Source organism: Poecilia reticulata, linkage group LG9 (assembly GCF_000633615.1).
Source record: "Poecilia reticulata strain Guanapo linkage group LG9, Guppy_female_1.0+MT, whole genome shotgun sequence".
NCBI lineage: Eukaryota > Metazoa > Chordata > Actinopteri > Cyprinodontiformes > Poeciliidae > Poecilia > Poecilia reticulata.
The window spans coordinates 15,103,141-15,116,483 of record NC_024339.1 but is presented as its reverse complement, the minus strand read 5'-3'; the positions used below and the strand labels follow the sequence as shown (position 1 = coordinate 15,116,483).

Genomic DNA, 13,343 nt, shown 5'->3' with positions numbered 1-13,343 from the left:
TACAGCAGGTGCTGCAGCTGAATATTTATCTTGATTGTACATTTGGACAACCAGCCGCTTCTTCCTGCTCCTGTTTTACAGATTGTTTTCTTAAAGTTTTAATCATTCAAAATAAATAAATAAGATCTTGTGTCATATATTTCTGTCAAATTAATTGAGCGTCCTTACACAGGCGATTTTCAGCAGGTCCCAAAGCTCCTTCTGTCGTTTCTCCTGCAGACCCATCAGAACCTGTTCGCTCTCGGCCAACTTCTGGACCACTTCTTCCACCTTCGGCAGCAGCTCCATCACACGGTGGCGACACATTGCAGTCTTACTGCACACACACACACAAAACCCCAAAACATTTTAGCAACTGGGGTGGCTGTTGTTGGGATTTACCTGTGCAAAAGGTAACCACTAAAGGTAACCTGTTGTGCTCCTTGAACAGGTTAGAATAGATTATGATCTTTAAAAAGCCTGACCTGCCAATTCTGATTTAGGTCGATACCAATTTCCTTTGTCTGAAATGTTAGTAGATAAAGCAAGAAAGTTGCGAAGATGTCAACAGTGGGTCAATCTATCATTCAACCTTCTCTCATGGGAGAGCAGGAGAGGACAGTGGTTGACTTTTAAACCTTTGAAGCAGAAAAGATCAACTTCACATGCAAGTATCGACCAATCACTGGTCCCTAAAAATTAAGGAAATCGACAACAATAAATCAGCTGGCTGATAAAATCAGTTCACCCCCAGTGTGTGAAACATGTTCAGTACATTTTTTGCTCAAAATTATTCTTAGATGATCAGATTTTAGTCTGCTCAGTTCTGCCTATTTCGAGCTGGGTATCTTGTCACTTTAAATCAAAATAAGCTGCTGCTGGCCACATCCCTCCTAACTCAGGGTTTACATTCATACATGAAAATGACTGCAAACAGATGGACAACTATACAACTGTACATCTTTGAAAAGCAGAAGTAGCGCCTCCTGTACAACCAACAAGAATGCAACAAGTGATTTCTGGATGGTAAGTCAACAACAAAACATTTGTCTTTTCCAGCAGCCATTGTACAGTGCATACAGTGGTAAAACCAGCTGACCAAATGTGCTGGAGCTCAGCTTGGGTTGCTAGGTAACAGTGCAGTGTCTGTTGAATGGGACTTAAGAATCGGGAAGTTTTGGAAACGGCTAAAACTTTATAAAAAGTTCTAGCCGTTTCTAAACGGCTAAAACTTTAGAACTCAAACAGTTGAGACCCAAATGCAAGAATAAAAACTGGCAAAATGTGAATTTTGCGTAATAGGTCCTCTTTAACCTCACACAAATGAAGACTATGATGATGCTAAAAACTAGCTTGGAAGTGGATGGTTTTGCAGGGTTTTACAAATTCTTCTGCAGTGCATCTGCTTGTCTGTTAAAGCCTGAGGTTACTGGGTCGGGTGTGAGGGAGCATTCTGGTATTACTGGTAGTGAATGCATCATGCGCACATGGCTTGGTTTGGTCAAATAAAGTTAAAGACAACCTGGTTGAGTCCAGACTGGACTGGCACGGCTCCAGGTGAGTCGCCGTTGCGCCCGCGGCCTCTGAGCGCGTTGGGTTCAGCTGCTGGTCTGGATTCAACCAAAAAACCTCCCCAATCAAATATGAGGAGAAATCTATGACCTCCATGCCAATGCAAAGAAACAATCAGACTACTTGTTTGCAGAAATGGCTTTGTGATTATGTAGTTCTCTGGTGTCTCTGTTTGCTTTTGTTCGTCCTGTCAGATTCCCCCAGAGGCTTCTTGTTTCCACTTGGTTTTATTAGTCTCACTTGTAATCACTCTCCTCTGTATTTATTCTGTGCTGGTTATCCTGACTCTGAGCTGTGGTTGCCTTGTTTTGTTTTGTCACACGTCTGGGTTTTGTCTGAGTTGACATCATTAAATCCTTTATTTTTGATTCAGCTCTGCCTCCTGCCTGCATTTCAGTCCTCCGTTCGAAGAAACACAGAAGGATGCGGCTTCAGGAAAGACTATTTTTTAATGTGATCAGGGCCGGATTTTCAAGAATGTGGGGCCCTGGGCTGGAAACTGTTTTGGTGGCCTATCCAATTAATCAATCAAGTTAATTTGTTATCACATTTCAGCAACATCATAAAAACACAAAAATAAAAAGTCATAAAAGCATCACTGAGAAACCTGATACATTTTGTCGAGTGATTGTCGTAATAAGCAATAAATCAATTAACTGCATGACCGATTAAAATCATAATTCATTTTGTTTTATTTATTTTGGATATTTAAAATGTCTTCCAGTTCCAGAGTTAAATGTTTAAATTTAATGTTTGTTGAGCTTTGAGAATGTGTTCTTGCATTTTTAGGGCATTTATTTAAAAAATAGCCTCAAAACAACAATATGATCGTTTATCGCAATAACTTCTAAGACAATTTGTTGTTGTGTCAGGCCTAATACCAGGTAGGTTTAATATGTCCGTTGGTCAATAGCTTTATGTTTTTCACCCCAAAAAAAGAGTATAACTTCATAATTTACTTCCACCCACTCCTTTGAACATGTAAATATGCTTTGCTACTACTCTTCTTTTGATTTGTATGCTTTTGTTTTAATTTTACTTTTATATAGCTTTGTGCACTACGTTCATTAAAGTCAAACTACTAACAATAATTTTTGAATATTTGAATATTGCTTATATTCATAAGAATCCCAAATGCTATAAGAACTCATCTGACATGGCGCTACGACTCTTACAAGAAGGACAATGTGTGCATTCATTAAAAAATGAAAAGAGAAAAAAATTAAAATTTGCAATGCCATGAAGTTATTTTTTTCACCTTAACAAGCCGTTCATTAAATATACCAGAGGAATATAAGCAATTTCTTTTGTGATTATTACAAGTTTGACTAAATTATGCAACGATACATTTGTAATTTATTTCCATTAGTTAGGCTGTTTCTTGGCTGATAAATGCACAAGCTACATGTGAAGTGAAGTACCTGAGGACTGTGTAGAAATCTCTGAGTTTCTTCTCGTAGAACTGCACCGCCTGAACCATCAGACGGGCCGTCTCTGTGCCGTCTCCTGGCGTCCGCTGGTCTGAGGAAGGAAAACCAGAACGTTGTTTGTTTCCATTTGCAGACACCCAGACGAGTGCTGATGCTTGAGAAAGAAAGAAAGAAAAAAAAAAAGCTCATACCTCTGGGTTTTTCTCTGAGTTTGCGGAACAACTCCATGGCTTTTCCTTCCCTGAGGATTAAAAGGCAGAAGTGAGTCTGAGCTGAAGGAGAAGTGGGTTTTTGGTTTTATTTTTAAACTCTGGGTCAGACTCACAGCGTGTCCAAAGTCTCGCCGCTCCTCCACGGCTGCCTCTGCACATCCACGATGTCTGGCTGCAGCTTCATCATCTCCTCTTCCAGTTCGGTCACCTGGGCCTTCAAACACACACATTTTAATCCTTTGAATAATCCGAATACTCCTTACATAGACAATGAAACACTCCAGCATACCTGACCACAGATGAGGGCCGTTTGCTCCATTTCCCTCCAAACGCTCAGAAGTTTCTCCGACGCTGTAAAAGTGTCATTCAGACAGTTTTGGATAAATTAGCTCCTGCTGAGGTGAAACGTCGATATTTCCTAATCTAGTTCAAATTTCTGTAAAATAAAAATATAATGTACCGATCCCTGTGGCCGTCTGCTCGTTGTACTTGTCCATGTCGATGTGAAGGCTGGTGTTGAAGAAATCCAGCTTGGCTGTCAGCCGCTGGTGCATGGAAACCATCTCAATCTTCTGTTTGGACAACGTGGAGTTGTGCCGCAGGAGGCTCATGCTGAGAGAAGAAGAAGAAAATGTTCTTTATGCATGTGCATAAATATGTAAACAGTGTGCAAAAACCTCAGTTCATTTACCGCCTTAACCTAGCTTGTATTCTGTTTCCAAAAAAAGTAAAAATAATCATGTGATATTTTAAAGTCGTCTTAAGCTGAAAGTTAACGTTACAATTTATGTTAAGCTTTGACTTATTTTAAAATTTTAGTTAACTTAAAATTGTTACTTAAGTTTTAATTTAATTTAAAATTTAAGTTAACGTAAGTAAGACTTAAAGTTAAGTTTTAATTTAAGTTAAACTTAAATCTTCACTTAAAATATAAGATTAACTTTAATCTCAAGGTTGTTTTCTAATAACAATCTTTACTCTCCTTTATTTCCATTGCATTTTCCTTGGAAAAACAGATAATGGGGTAGAGATTTACCCCAAAAAACAGGCCTGGTAAGGGTTCAGATATGACTCAACCATTGGGGTGAAATTTTACCACTAAGTATTTTTAACTATAAATATTTCAATCCTGCTGTTTAAACTGTACTTCATTTGGATAAATAATTTCCAGGACCATTCTTTAGTTTCCATAGCAGTAAAACATGGATTAGAAGTGGCTTAAAACTTTTGCTCAGTTCCGTGTTCATTGCCTGGTGTGTCGGACCTACATGGCAGCTTTCTGGCCTTGCTGCAGCCGCTGCCAGTCTTCCTTCAGGGAGCGGATGGTGTGCCACACTTGGCCGCAAGTCCTCCTCAGCTGGCTGTACGGAAGAGAGTGTCTGGGATCTTTTTCTGCGACAGAGACAAGGAGCAGGTTTCATCAACTCAACTTTTAGACATTTTAAAATCTTAAGAATAAAATTTAAGAACTATATCATAACAGAAATGTACAAAAGAAATGTAGGGAGGAACCAAAACTGTGCTAACTAGCTAGCTGGCTAGAAAGGAACATGCTAGCTGCTAATGGCTTGTTTGTATGCTAGCAAGCCGTAACAGACTTGAGTCGTGTTTCAGCCTATTAAGATGTCTCAAACTTTTCCCTGAGTTGATACTTTTAATGGACTTTTAATGCTATTTTAATGCAACTTTTCTTTAAAAGTGTCATTATTTACCGAAAAATGCTAAGTAGACACTATTAATGCACTTTGATTGCAACTTTACATTATAAATGGCATTGTTGACCAAATAACACTTCATGACAACAGTCATACATATTTATAAAAACTCTTTCAGGGTCATGACAGTTGTTATATTTTATTTATAACAGTGTCATGTCAGTCATATAACCTTTCAAATAAAGTGTTGCCAAAAGTCCTGTGACAAAAAAAACCTAAATCATGTTTTGGGAAAAAAGAAGCGGTGACTTTTTTTTTTCTTGCAAAAATCACTTAGCAATAAAAAGAAAAGACATGGGTCATTATTTTAGGAAGGTGGTGGTCTTTAATTAATTTAAGACATTTTAAAGCCTTATTTTTAGATATTAATTGAAGACTTTTCAATCTTATTTGTAGTTTCTGGTGCAAATATCTTACACCACTCAACTAACTCCAAAGTAACTAATTAGCAAGATATAGAAGTTTGTTTAAAGTAAGTAATTTCTTGATGCTGATCAAAATGTACTAGTTCCAGTGGCCGATTATTTCAATTATAACATGGGAAAATTGTCTTGTTATAGGTCAATTTATTTGCCAGTGGAACTAGCACTTTTTCACCAATATTAAGAAATTATTTACATAAAACAAGCTGTGATATCTTGCTGAAAAGACACTTGTAAGTTTGTTTTGTCCTATTTCAAGTGTGACATTTGCAGAAGAAACAAGAATAAGATTACTTGGTAAGAGTTGGTGTTTTGCATTGTGCATGGACGTCCTGATGAGGTTTCAGGACCTTTCTGCAAACCGAAGCATGCTGAGTTGCTGCTGTTTACTTACGGATGAAGCGGATATTTTCTGGAAGTATCCGAGGACTAAACTGGGGCTCATACGTGCAAGAGGAGCAATCAAATAAGAAAACAAGAGTGTAGTCTGTTCGTCGTCCATCTACCTCCTATAGAAAAGCAAAATAATGAGCCACAGTCTCAAGGTTTGAGGTTTTACACTTTGCTTGTAAGACGTCGTTACCATGTAATCTACTGCGGACTGAGAGGCGAGCGCGTTTGGCTCCAGGACCAGCCCTGCTTCCAGCAGCAGCTCCTGATTGGCTGCAGGGATGTTGGTGTCTTTTTCAATCCTCAGCTGAAGGTTGGCTACCGTCTCGTCGTCCGAGATGGCGTATATCAGGATTTTAGCAGACATCATGTTCAGGACATGAACCAGCTGAAGAGACGGCATAAAATGAGGAAAACAAAGCAAGATGTAAAAGTAAAAACGGTTCTCTGCTCACCTTGAGCTGCAGTATGGACTCCAGCTGGTGGAAGCAGTCGCTGGGCGTGTTATTGGGGTCTTTGCCTCTCTCCTTTGGCGACCATTTTAACATGAGCTGGAGCCACTTTTCCAGCCTCTCCGATAGCAGACTGTCAGACAGGGATGGAGATGAAAACACCTCTTTATGCGTTTTAAAAATAAACACAACGATTTTCAAACATTAAACCAGATTGACCTTTTTTTGTTTTAAGTCAGCAAAACTATTTCTATTTGCCTTGAAATCCAGTAATGAGATTCTGTTTAAGAAATGTCAACAAATCTGAACTTTTCATACACTAAGATTAGTATTTAATTTGGCCAGAGTTAGACCAGATAATGTAATGGTTTTAATTCACAGCATTTGATTTAACTGGAAAGATACCATTAAGGAAACACTTCAAACATCGCTGGCGGCTGAAAACATGTCACAATATTTAAGTCAATATTTATAATTATTGATTAGTTTTCTGTTAAATTAGTGACCTTTCCTGTTTTATTCACAGTTTCTTTTTTTTAAGCAGTCATGAGACGGAGTGGTGAAACTGTTACTTAGTTACTCAACAGATTGTTGCTAGGTAACCACAAAGTACTCAGCAAGTTGTTGCTAGGTAACCAGAGAGTGAGCGGAGAGTTATTTTCCAACCCTACGTGACATTATGGGAAAATAAAAAGAAATGAGACGAGATTTACATTAAATAAGAAACGCATTTAATGAATAACTTTGTTCACGCGACATGACATTAAAAACCATGCAATGTTATCTTCCTCCAACTACTTCCTGTCTTTTTTGTCGTTTGCGCCATGATCAATGACATTCGGTTGATCATGTAATTTGTGTGATGAGAAAAAAAGTGTTTCAATTGCAATTTTGCAATATAAGCCAATTTTGATACAGCTAAAAAAAATCACGACCTCCAAGCTTCAAAACAAGGTTTTTTAAAACTGGTTTGTTTATTATTGATATCAACTGATATGAAAGCCTAATATGGTGATACAGCAATATCGTCCAGCTGTAGTCAGACAGTGAGTAGAAAATGTTTTTATATATACTTGTCTCTGAAATTCTGAGCAAAAATGTTCCCTTTATTTGCAGAAAATGAGAAATGACAAAAAAGATGAAGTGCTCTCAGACCTCAAATAATGCAAAGAAAACAAGGTCATACTCATATAGAAACAATAATACAAATATTTTAACTCAGAAATCAATATTTGGTGGAAAAACCAGGAGGTTTTCAATGGGTTCAGTGAGGTGGGCTCTTATTTTTTTTTACATATAAATATATGTATATTTATATACATATATATAAATATATATGTATAACTATGTAGTAGAGAGTATTTTCTACCCGAGTTGTGCGTGTGTTGTGTATAAAATCACCTGTTGAGGTTGTTGGGCTGGGGCAGGTTTTTGGAGAAGCGGATGTCGCCAGAGAGGTTCTCATAAACTACGATGTCGTTGTCGTTCTTCAGCCTGACTTTGTTGTGCCTAAAAAGACACAGATGGGTCAGAGCCTCATGTTGACTTTGTCCTCTTTGTGTCTTTAGGAGGGTGGGATGATTGTTGGAGTGAAATTCCACTCTGCAAAGACCAGACCATGACTTCCTGCCAAGGTTAGGGAGTATTTTTCCAACACATGAAGCAACGTCCCCCATGAGCGTCACGTCATTAAGCACACTGGTGAAACAACAAGGGGCACTGATGCTGGCACCACCCACATATCCTGCAATTCACTGGAAACTCCTGTTTTTCTTGCATTCAGTCCAGACGTCATGCAGCAATATTTATCTTAAATAAAGCCAATAATTGTCTAGCTTCAGAAAATATTATTGCTAAATTGTCTTACGTTATTACTGCTGATAGAGCATGGGATAAGGTGGAAGAAAGGTAGAAATCTTCATCACTGTTCTGTGTTTTGACCTCTAGCAGTAAAAATGATCCACAATGAGTCACTGCAGATAGCACGATTTCATCTGTATTAAAATAAATGTACTTTATTGATGCCAGCTTGGGATTTTTCATCGCTGCAGCATTAGACATGCAGTGGGCGAAAAAGGTTTTCTTGGTGTAAAAAAGAAAATCAAGATAAATTCTGTCCTTCCACCTTTTATGTGACCTATAACCTTTATAATTCAGTTAAGCAAGAACATGTTTGAAGTCTTCCGAAAGAAAATCAAACAATTTTACAGTCTAGAGTTCAGCCCATGTTGACAAAAGCCACATTTGGCATAAAAACCACCAACAGATGGCCAATGTGGAAAACGGTGGTGGCAGCATCATGTCTTGTGGCTGATTTGAGTTTTTTTTCATCTTATTTTTTATTAAATTTACTCAATAAGTATGAATAGTTAATGTAACAGAGAAATCCTGAATGAAAAGAAGTAGAAGGAAGCATAAACTTATATTTACCCCCAATCACAATAAGATGATATTATAAATATTATTATGGACATAATTCAAATTCACAAACACACAACAAAATATCAGCTTATTCAAGGCCATATTTCTTCATCATCATGATTTTCACATTTTTTCTAAATGCATAGAAATTTAGATAGTTTTATCTCGTTGTTGATATTCTTCCATAAATAAACACCTTTAATTTATATTTCCTCTAAATTTAGATTCTTTGAAAATCTCAATTGCTTTTAAGTTGTACGTTTTTTTTTCTTTTTCAAATCTATTTTGAATATTGTTTAAAAAAATTAAGTTTAAATGAATTCAACAAATGTTGAGTTTTTGTGATGTTTGTATCTACTTCCACTTATGAGTCACTAGTGACTTTATTTACAATAATCAGACAGGAAATTGGTAAGAAATCCGACGAATCAAACAACATGGCTGCATCGAGGACTAATAGCCTCTGTGATTTAAACAAAATATCAAAACATTAATTTTTTGTATTTAAATAAGGTTATGTTATGGTCAGAGGTGGCAGATGTTGCTGTGAAGTGCAAGAAAAACATTTTGGGATTCTTTTTACTAAGAGTATTGACCAATAAAAGCAGTTTAATGCACTAACAAGGAGCCGATTTGTATTTAAATTATCACATCACCACCTTTTTTCACATATAAGAGACTTAAAATGTGAATCTACCAGGGAACAGGTTGCCAGGTTGGTAAGAAAGGCCGAAATCCAGTGATGCACTCGAACACCAGCGTGCCGAAGCTCCAGTAGTCCACAGAGACCGTGTACTTCTGCCTCTCAATAAGCTCTGGAGCCTGAGACGAGAAAGAGCAGATTTAGAGCCCAGAACGAAAAAATGACATCAAAAATGGTAAAAGACGAAATATTAAAACAATCACCAGATACTGTAGTGTTCCCACAAACGATGTGCAGAGGCTGCTCTGGTCCAACTCCTTAGCATAGCCGAGATCTATGATTTTATGGATGAGCTGGAATAGTAAAATATAAAGATAAAATCATCTAATTTTGTCTCTGTAAATGCAATATGGCAAGTGAAAGGGAGGCATATTATGAAAGAAACAGCAATCAGCCTGGATGTTTACGTTTCCAGCTAAAAGAAGAAAAAACACCACCCCGAGTGTTACTCTAAACCTAAAACCTCAGCCAAAACCTGGAAATTCCCAGTTACCTTGGGTGCTGCTTGTGCAAAGGCGGTTTCACCACTGCAACAGGAAACCGTCAACACATAAATGTAGCAGTTGACCAACATTTTTTAATTATTGCAGCTCAAATAAAGTAAACTCTGACATGACGGCATCCAAATCTGTGACGCAGCTGCAGCAAAGCTCATTCTGCCTCGTTTTAGGCGCCAGGGAACAGAAAAAATTTCAGGTTTTTGGTTTAATCTGATCCACCGACGCCATGCGGTGCCTCTGTTATCCATCCAGCATTGAAACCACAGTAACTGTTCTGCATGTAGAAATATTTCTAACAGCGTCGCCTCTGAGGTCGTTTTGTTCTCCAACTCTGAATGTGAAAAGAACTAAAACAAGCTCAGCTTTGCACATTCACTTTTGTCTGCATCAGAGTAAATCAGTGATTCTTAATGTGGAAAAGAAAGACGGCCCCATGGCTGATAGAGAGGAAAAATTATTTATCTGTTTAATTTTTTTTGTTCTAATCTACTTTTTAAAAATGGGACAAATGTAAAATATTTTGATCTTGCTATTCGTTTCTGTTCTCATATTCACAAATAATGACATGAATTGGTACTTGGTGTCACTTTTGATTTTATGTATTTATTTTTATCAATTTCATATTTAAATATTTTTTTAATTGCATGAAATAAAACAAGAAGTATTTTCCTTTCCTGACAAATACACACACTGAATTTTTTTTAATGTGATCAAGAAGGTTTTTTTTATGCTTTTGCTTTTTCTTTTCCCTGGTTGACAAATAAATGAAAATGAGAATGACTAATTTTTCTTGGAGTTACGATGTCTGCTGATAAAAGCATAAACTTAAAAGGCATGTTGAATTACTGCACACCATGAAGACCTTGTAAACAATAACAACTAAAGCAGAAGAATTACTGAAAAAACTCGACTCCTTCCAGAAAAATGCTCAAAACATTTTTCTTTTTAACTATTTAGTTTGACAGAATGACTCAAATACAATTTGACAGAAAAACTAAGTTATTTGTTTAAACTAAATTTTTATTTAATTTTGCTTTTTTTTTTTTTTACTTTAGAGTTCATATTGACCAATCTTTCTAACCTTGTTAGATTCTTTTCGTCTTCCCATTGGTAAACCTCTCACTGGACAAAACTAAGCAGTGAAGCATGAGGTTTAAAAGTTGCCAGTTATTAAAGTTATTTTCTTCAATCGTCAAACAGAAAACTCAAAGTAAAAGGATGAGTAAATTTGTTTGGATCAGTTCTTTGTTTTCACTCGTTTGCCTGAAAGTGCTGCACAGTTCCTCAAATGGCAACATGCTTCACTCATTGCGAATCAGTGCTAGCAAAACGTTTGCATGTTGGTTTAAAGCCACAATAATGAACAATAATCTCAAAAGAGACGCGTCCCTGCAGAAAACAGCAGTGGAATCACTCTGAGGGACTCCACCCCATTAAAAAAGCTGCAAAAAACAGATGGTAAGACAAGTATTAAACAGATTTTTGTTTTATTGTGAAAGTTATGCAATGTTCTAAAAAGTTTCACATGTTTCTGTATTTTGGTTTGGTAGGAAATGAAAAAATGGGGTAAAACAATTAAAATGCCTTATAGATTCTTTCAAACCGTTTAAAAGCAGTTTGTATAGAACAAAAAAGTTGTTTTGTTTTGTTTTATACATTTCCCTGATTTCTATTATTCCATATTTGCTGGACGTCTAAAGTGCAACAAGACAGGAATATAATTCTCTAAATAATCTCTGAAATTACCTGCAGAGACTTTTTTTTTGGTGCATGTCAGAGAAAACAGCCATGCTAAACTATAAACTTGAGTAGATTGAGTTTGTTCCTTCTGTTGCTTTTTATGAAGTCATAAGATTGTGCATAAACATGAATATAAATTCTTTAATGAGTCTGACCTCAGTTGCATAACGTTTTAGGCTGGATCATGACATGCAATGATTTGTTGCACAATAGGCAAAGTGCAAACCTCTCAGTTTTCCACATTTCATATGAAGTGGAAGGACTAAACATGTTGAGAAGATTTATGTTCATGACCGTCTTTGTTGTGGTTTGGGGGTTTTTCTTTAAACTCACCCTCTTCTCCCCCTGCTGCAGCACGATGTTCTCCGGTTTCAGGTCTCTGTGGATGATCCTCTTGCTGTGGAGGTAGGTTAGAGCTGAAGCTAACAAACAGAAAAAGAGGAACAATTTGCAGAAATGTGACTCAGAACTACAGCAGACCAGTAAATTTATAAATTTATCGAGCAAGCTACTTATAGTTTGGTTAAAAGAATATAAAGGAGGCTCAAAAATCACTGACAACGATGGTACTCAATCTTAAACTAATTAGATATTTATTGTCCAACAGAGAGGAAGTTTAGCTTGTGCTTTTTAGAAAAATATTCCCTTGATTTATGTTGCTTTAATTCCCTTTTGATTCCTTCCAAACACATTTATTGGAGTTCAGGAGAAGTTTCTCTTTGGAAATGTCCAGTTGTCGTAACCCAAAACAATTACTTCAGACCATTTTGTATTAGTTAAAATGCAGAGTAATAATAATTCTAAAGTTTCAAATGGAAATATGAAACATTTTGTTGTGTTTTTAAACTTTCTGATCTAGAAATGGACATAAAATGCAACAAAGACATTTAGCTCAATACTGTAAAAGTTTATAAATTCCTTGCAGCTTAAACAAAGTGAAGTGACTTAATTACATCATAGTAACTTTACACAAGCCTGACCAGAAAACCATCATTTTGTTTCATATGTGGAACCAAATTCCCACTCATTGTTCCTGTTTATGTACAAGCCAGCACTGCAGCACAGCTCGCTGCTGCAAGAAGTTAGAAAATGTAATTGTTTAAAACTTACTTAAATATTGCGTCAAAAGTTGTGGGATTATCTACTATAAAATTATGATAAGATTGATTAATCGCATGATAAAATGAACTCAATAATTTTCACTTGCATAATTATTAGTTTTTCTCTTTCTGCCAAAACCTGGATGACAGAAGTTTCAAGTCTGGTGTTTTGGTCTCAACTAGCTCCTTTTTTAAGAGTAATTTTGTTTACAGACTTCTTTTATTTTATTTGTTGTTTCTGTTGTTGTGTTTATTTTAGATATTGAAAATGTCTTGCAGTTCCACCGTTAAATATTTAAAGTTTATTGATCTTTGGGAATGTATTCTTACATTATTATGCTGTTATCATTATATTACTTGGAAATGGTCTCAAAACAATATTATCATTTATTGCAATAAATTCTGTTGTGACATGCCTAAGAGCAAAAAAAAAAAAAAAAAAAAAACAATAAAAATGCTCCATATTTGTGTTTCCAAAAGCAGAATAAATCTCAGCTTGTGCTTCAATTGGTCTCTCTTCAGACTACATGTATCCATGTAATGTTTTCTTTTTAACAAGTATTAAAATGCAGACCAGAATCATTAATAAAACTGTGAAACATCTTTTCATCTCAATGCAGAATGAAAGCTAAAAGAACAAACATCCACATCAGAATATAAATCTGACTGATGAGATTAATTTAATGAAATAATGCATCTTTACTGGG

General features: G+C 36.3%; 1 protein-coding gene and 1 long non-coding RNA gene across 2 annotated transcripts in view; one reads left to right on the top strand and one right to left on the bottom strand.

The window, feature by feature from the left end:
• Positions 1 to 13,343, bottom strand: part of ikbkb (inhibitor of nuclear factor kappa B kinase subunit beta) — a 29,615-nt gene that overhangs the window by 1,328 nt on the left and 14,944 nt on the right. The window contains exons 6-19 of the mRNA XM_008418141.2: positions 11,870 to 11,958; positions 9,500 to 9,589; positions 9,291 to 9,415; positions 7,574 to 7,681; positions 6,176 to 6,305; positions 5,914 to 6,108; positions 5,725 to 5,839; positions 4,462 to 4,585; positions 3,654 to 3,805; positions 3,483 to 3,544; positions 3,307 to 3,407; positions 3,173 to 3,222; positions 2,973 to 3,072; positions 169 to 316 (exon numbers count right to left, since the gene is read on the bottom strand). Of these exons, the coding sequence (XP_008416363.1) occupies positions 169 to 316; positions 2,973 to 3,072; positions 3,173 to 3,222; positions 3,307 to 3,407; positions 3,483 to 3,544; positions 3,654 to 3,805; positions 4,462 to 4,585; positions 5,725 to 5,839; positions 5,914 to 6,108; positions 6,176 to 6,305; positions 7,574 to 7,681; positions 9,291 to 9,415; positions 9,500 to 9,589; positions 11,870 to 11,958 (1,589 nt within the window). The remainder of the gene's footprint in view (positions 1 to 168; positions 317 to 2,972; positions 3,073 to 3,172; positions 3,223 to 3,306; positions 3,408 to 3,482; positions 3,545 to 3,653; positions 3,806 to 4,461; positions 4,586 to 5,724; positions 5,840 to 5,913; positions 6,109 to 6,175; positions 6,306 to 7,573; positions 7,682 to 9,290; positions 9,416 to 9,499; positions 9,590 to 11,869; positions 11,959 to 13,343) is intronic.
• LOC103470024 (uncharacterized) lies at positions 4,524 to 8,006 on the top strand. The gene is made up of 2 exons (XR_534438.1): positions 4,524 to 4,607; positions 7,741 to 8,006. It is a non-coding gene; the product is annotated as an uncharacterized LOC103470024 (long non-coding RNA).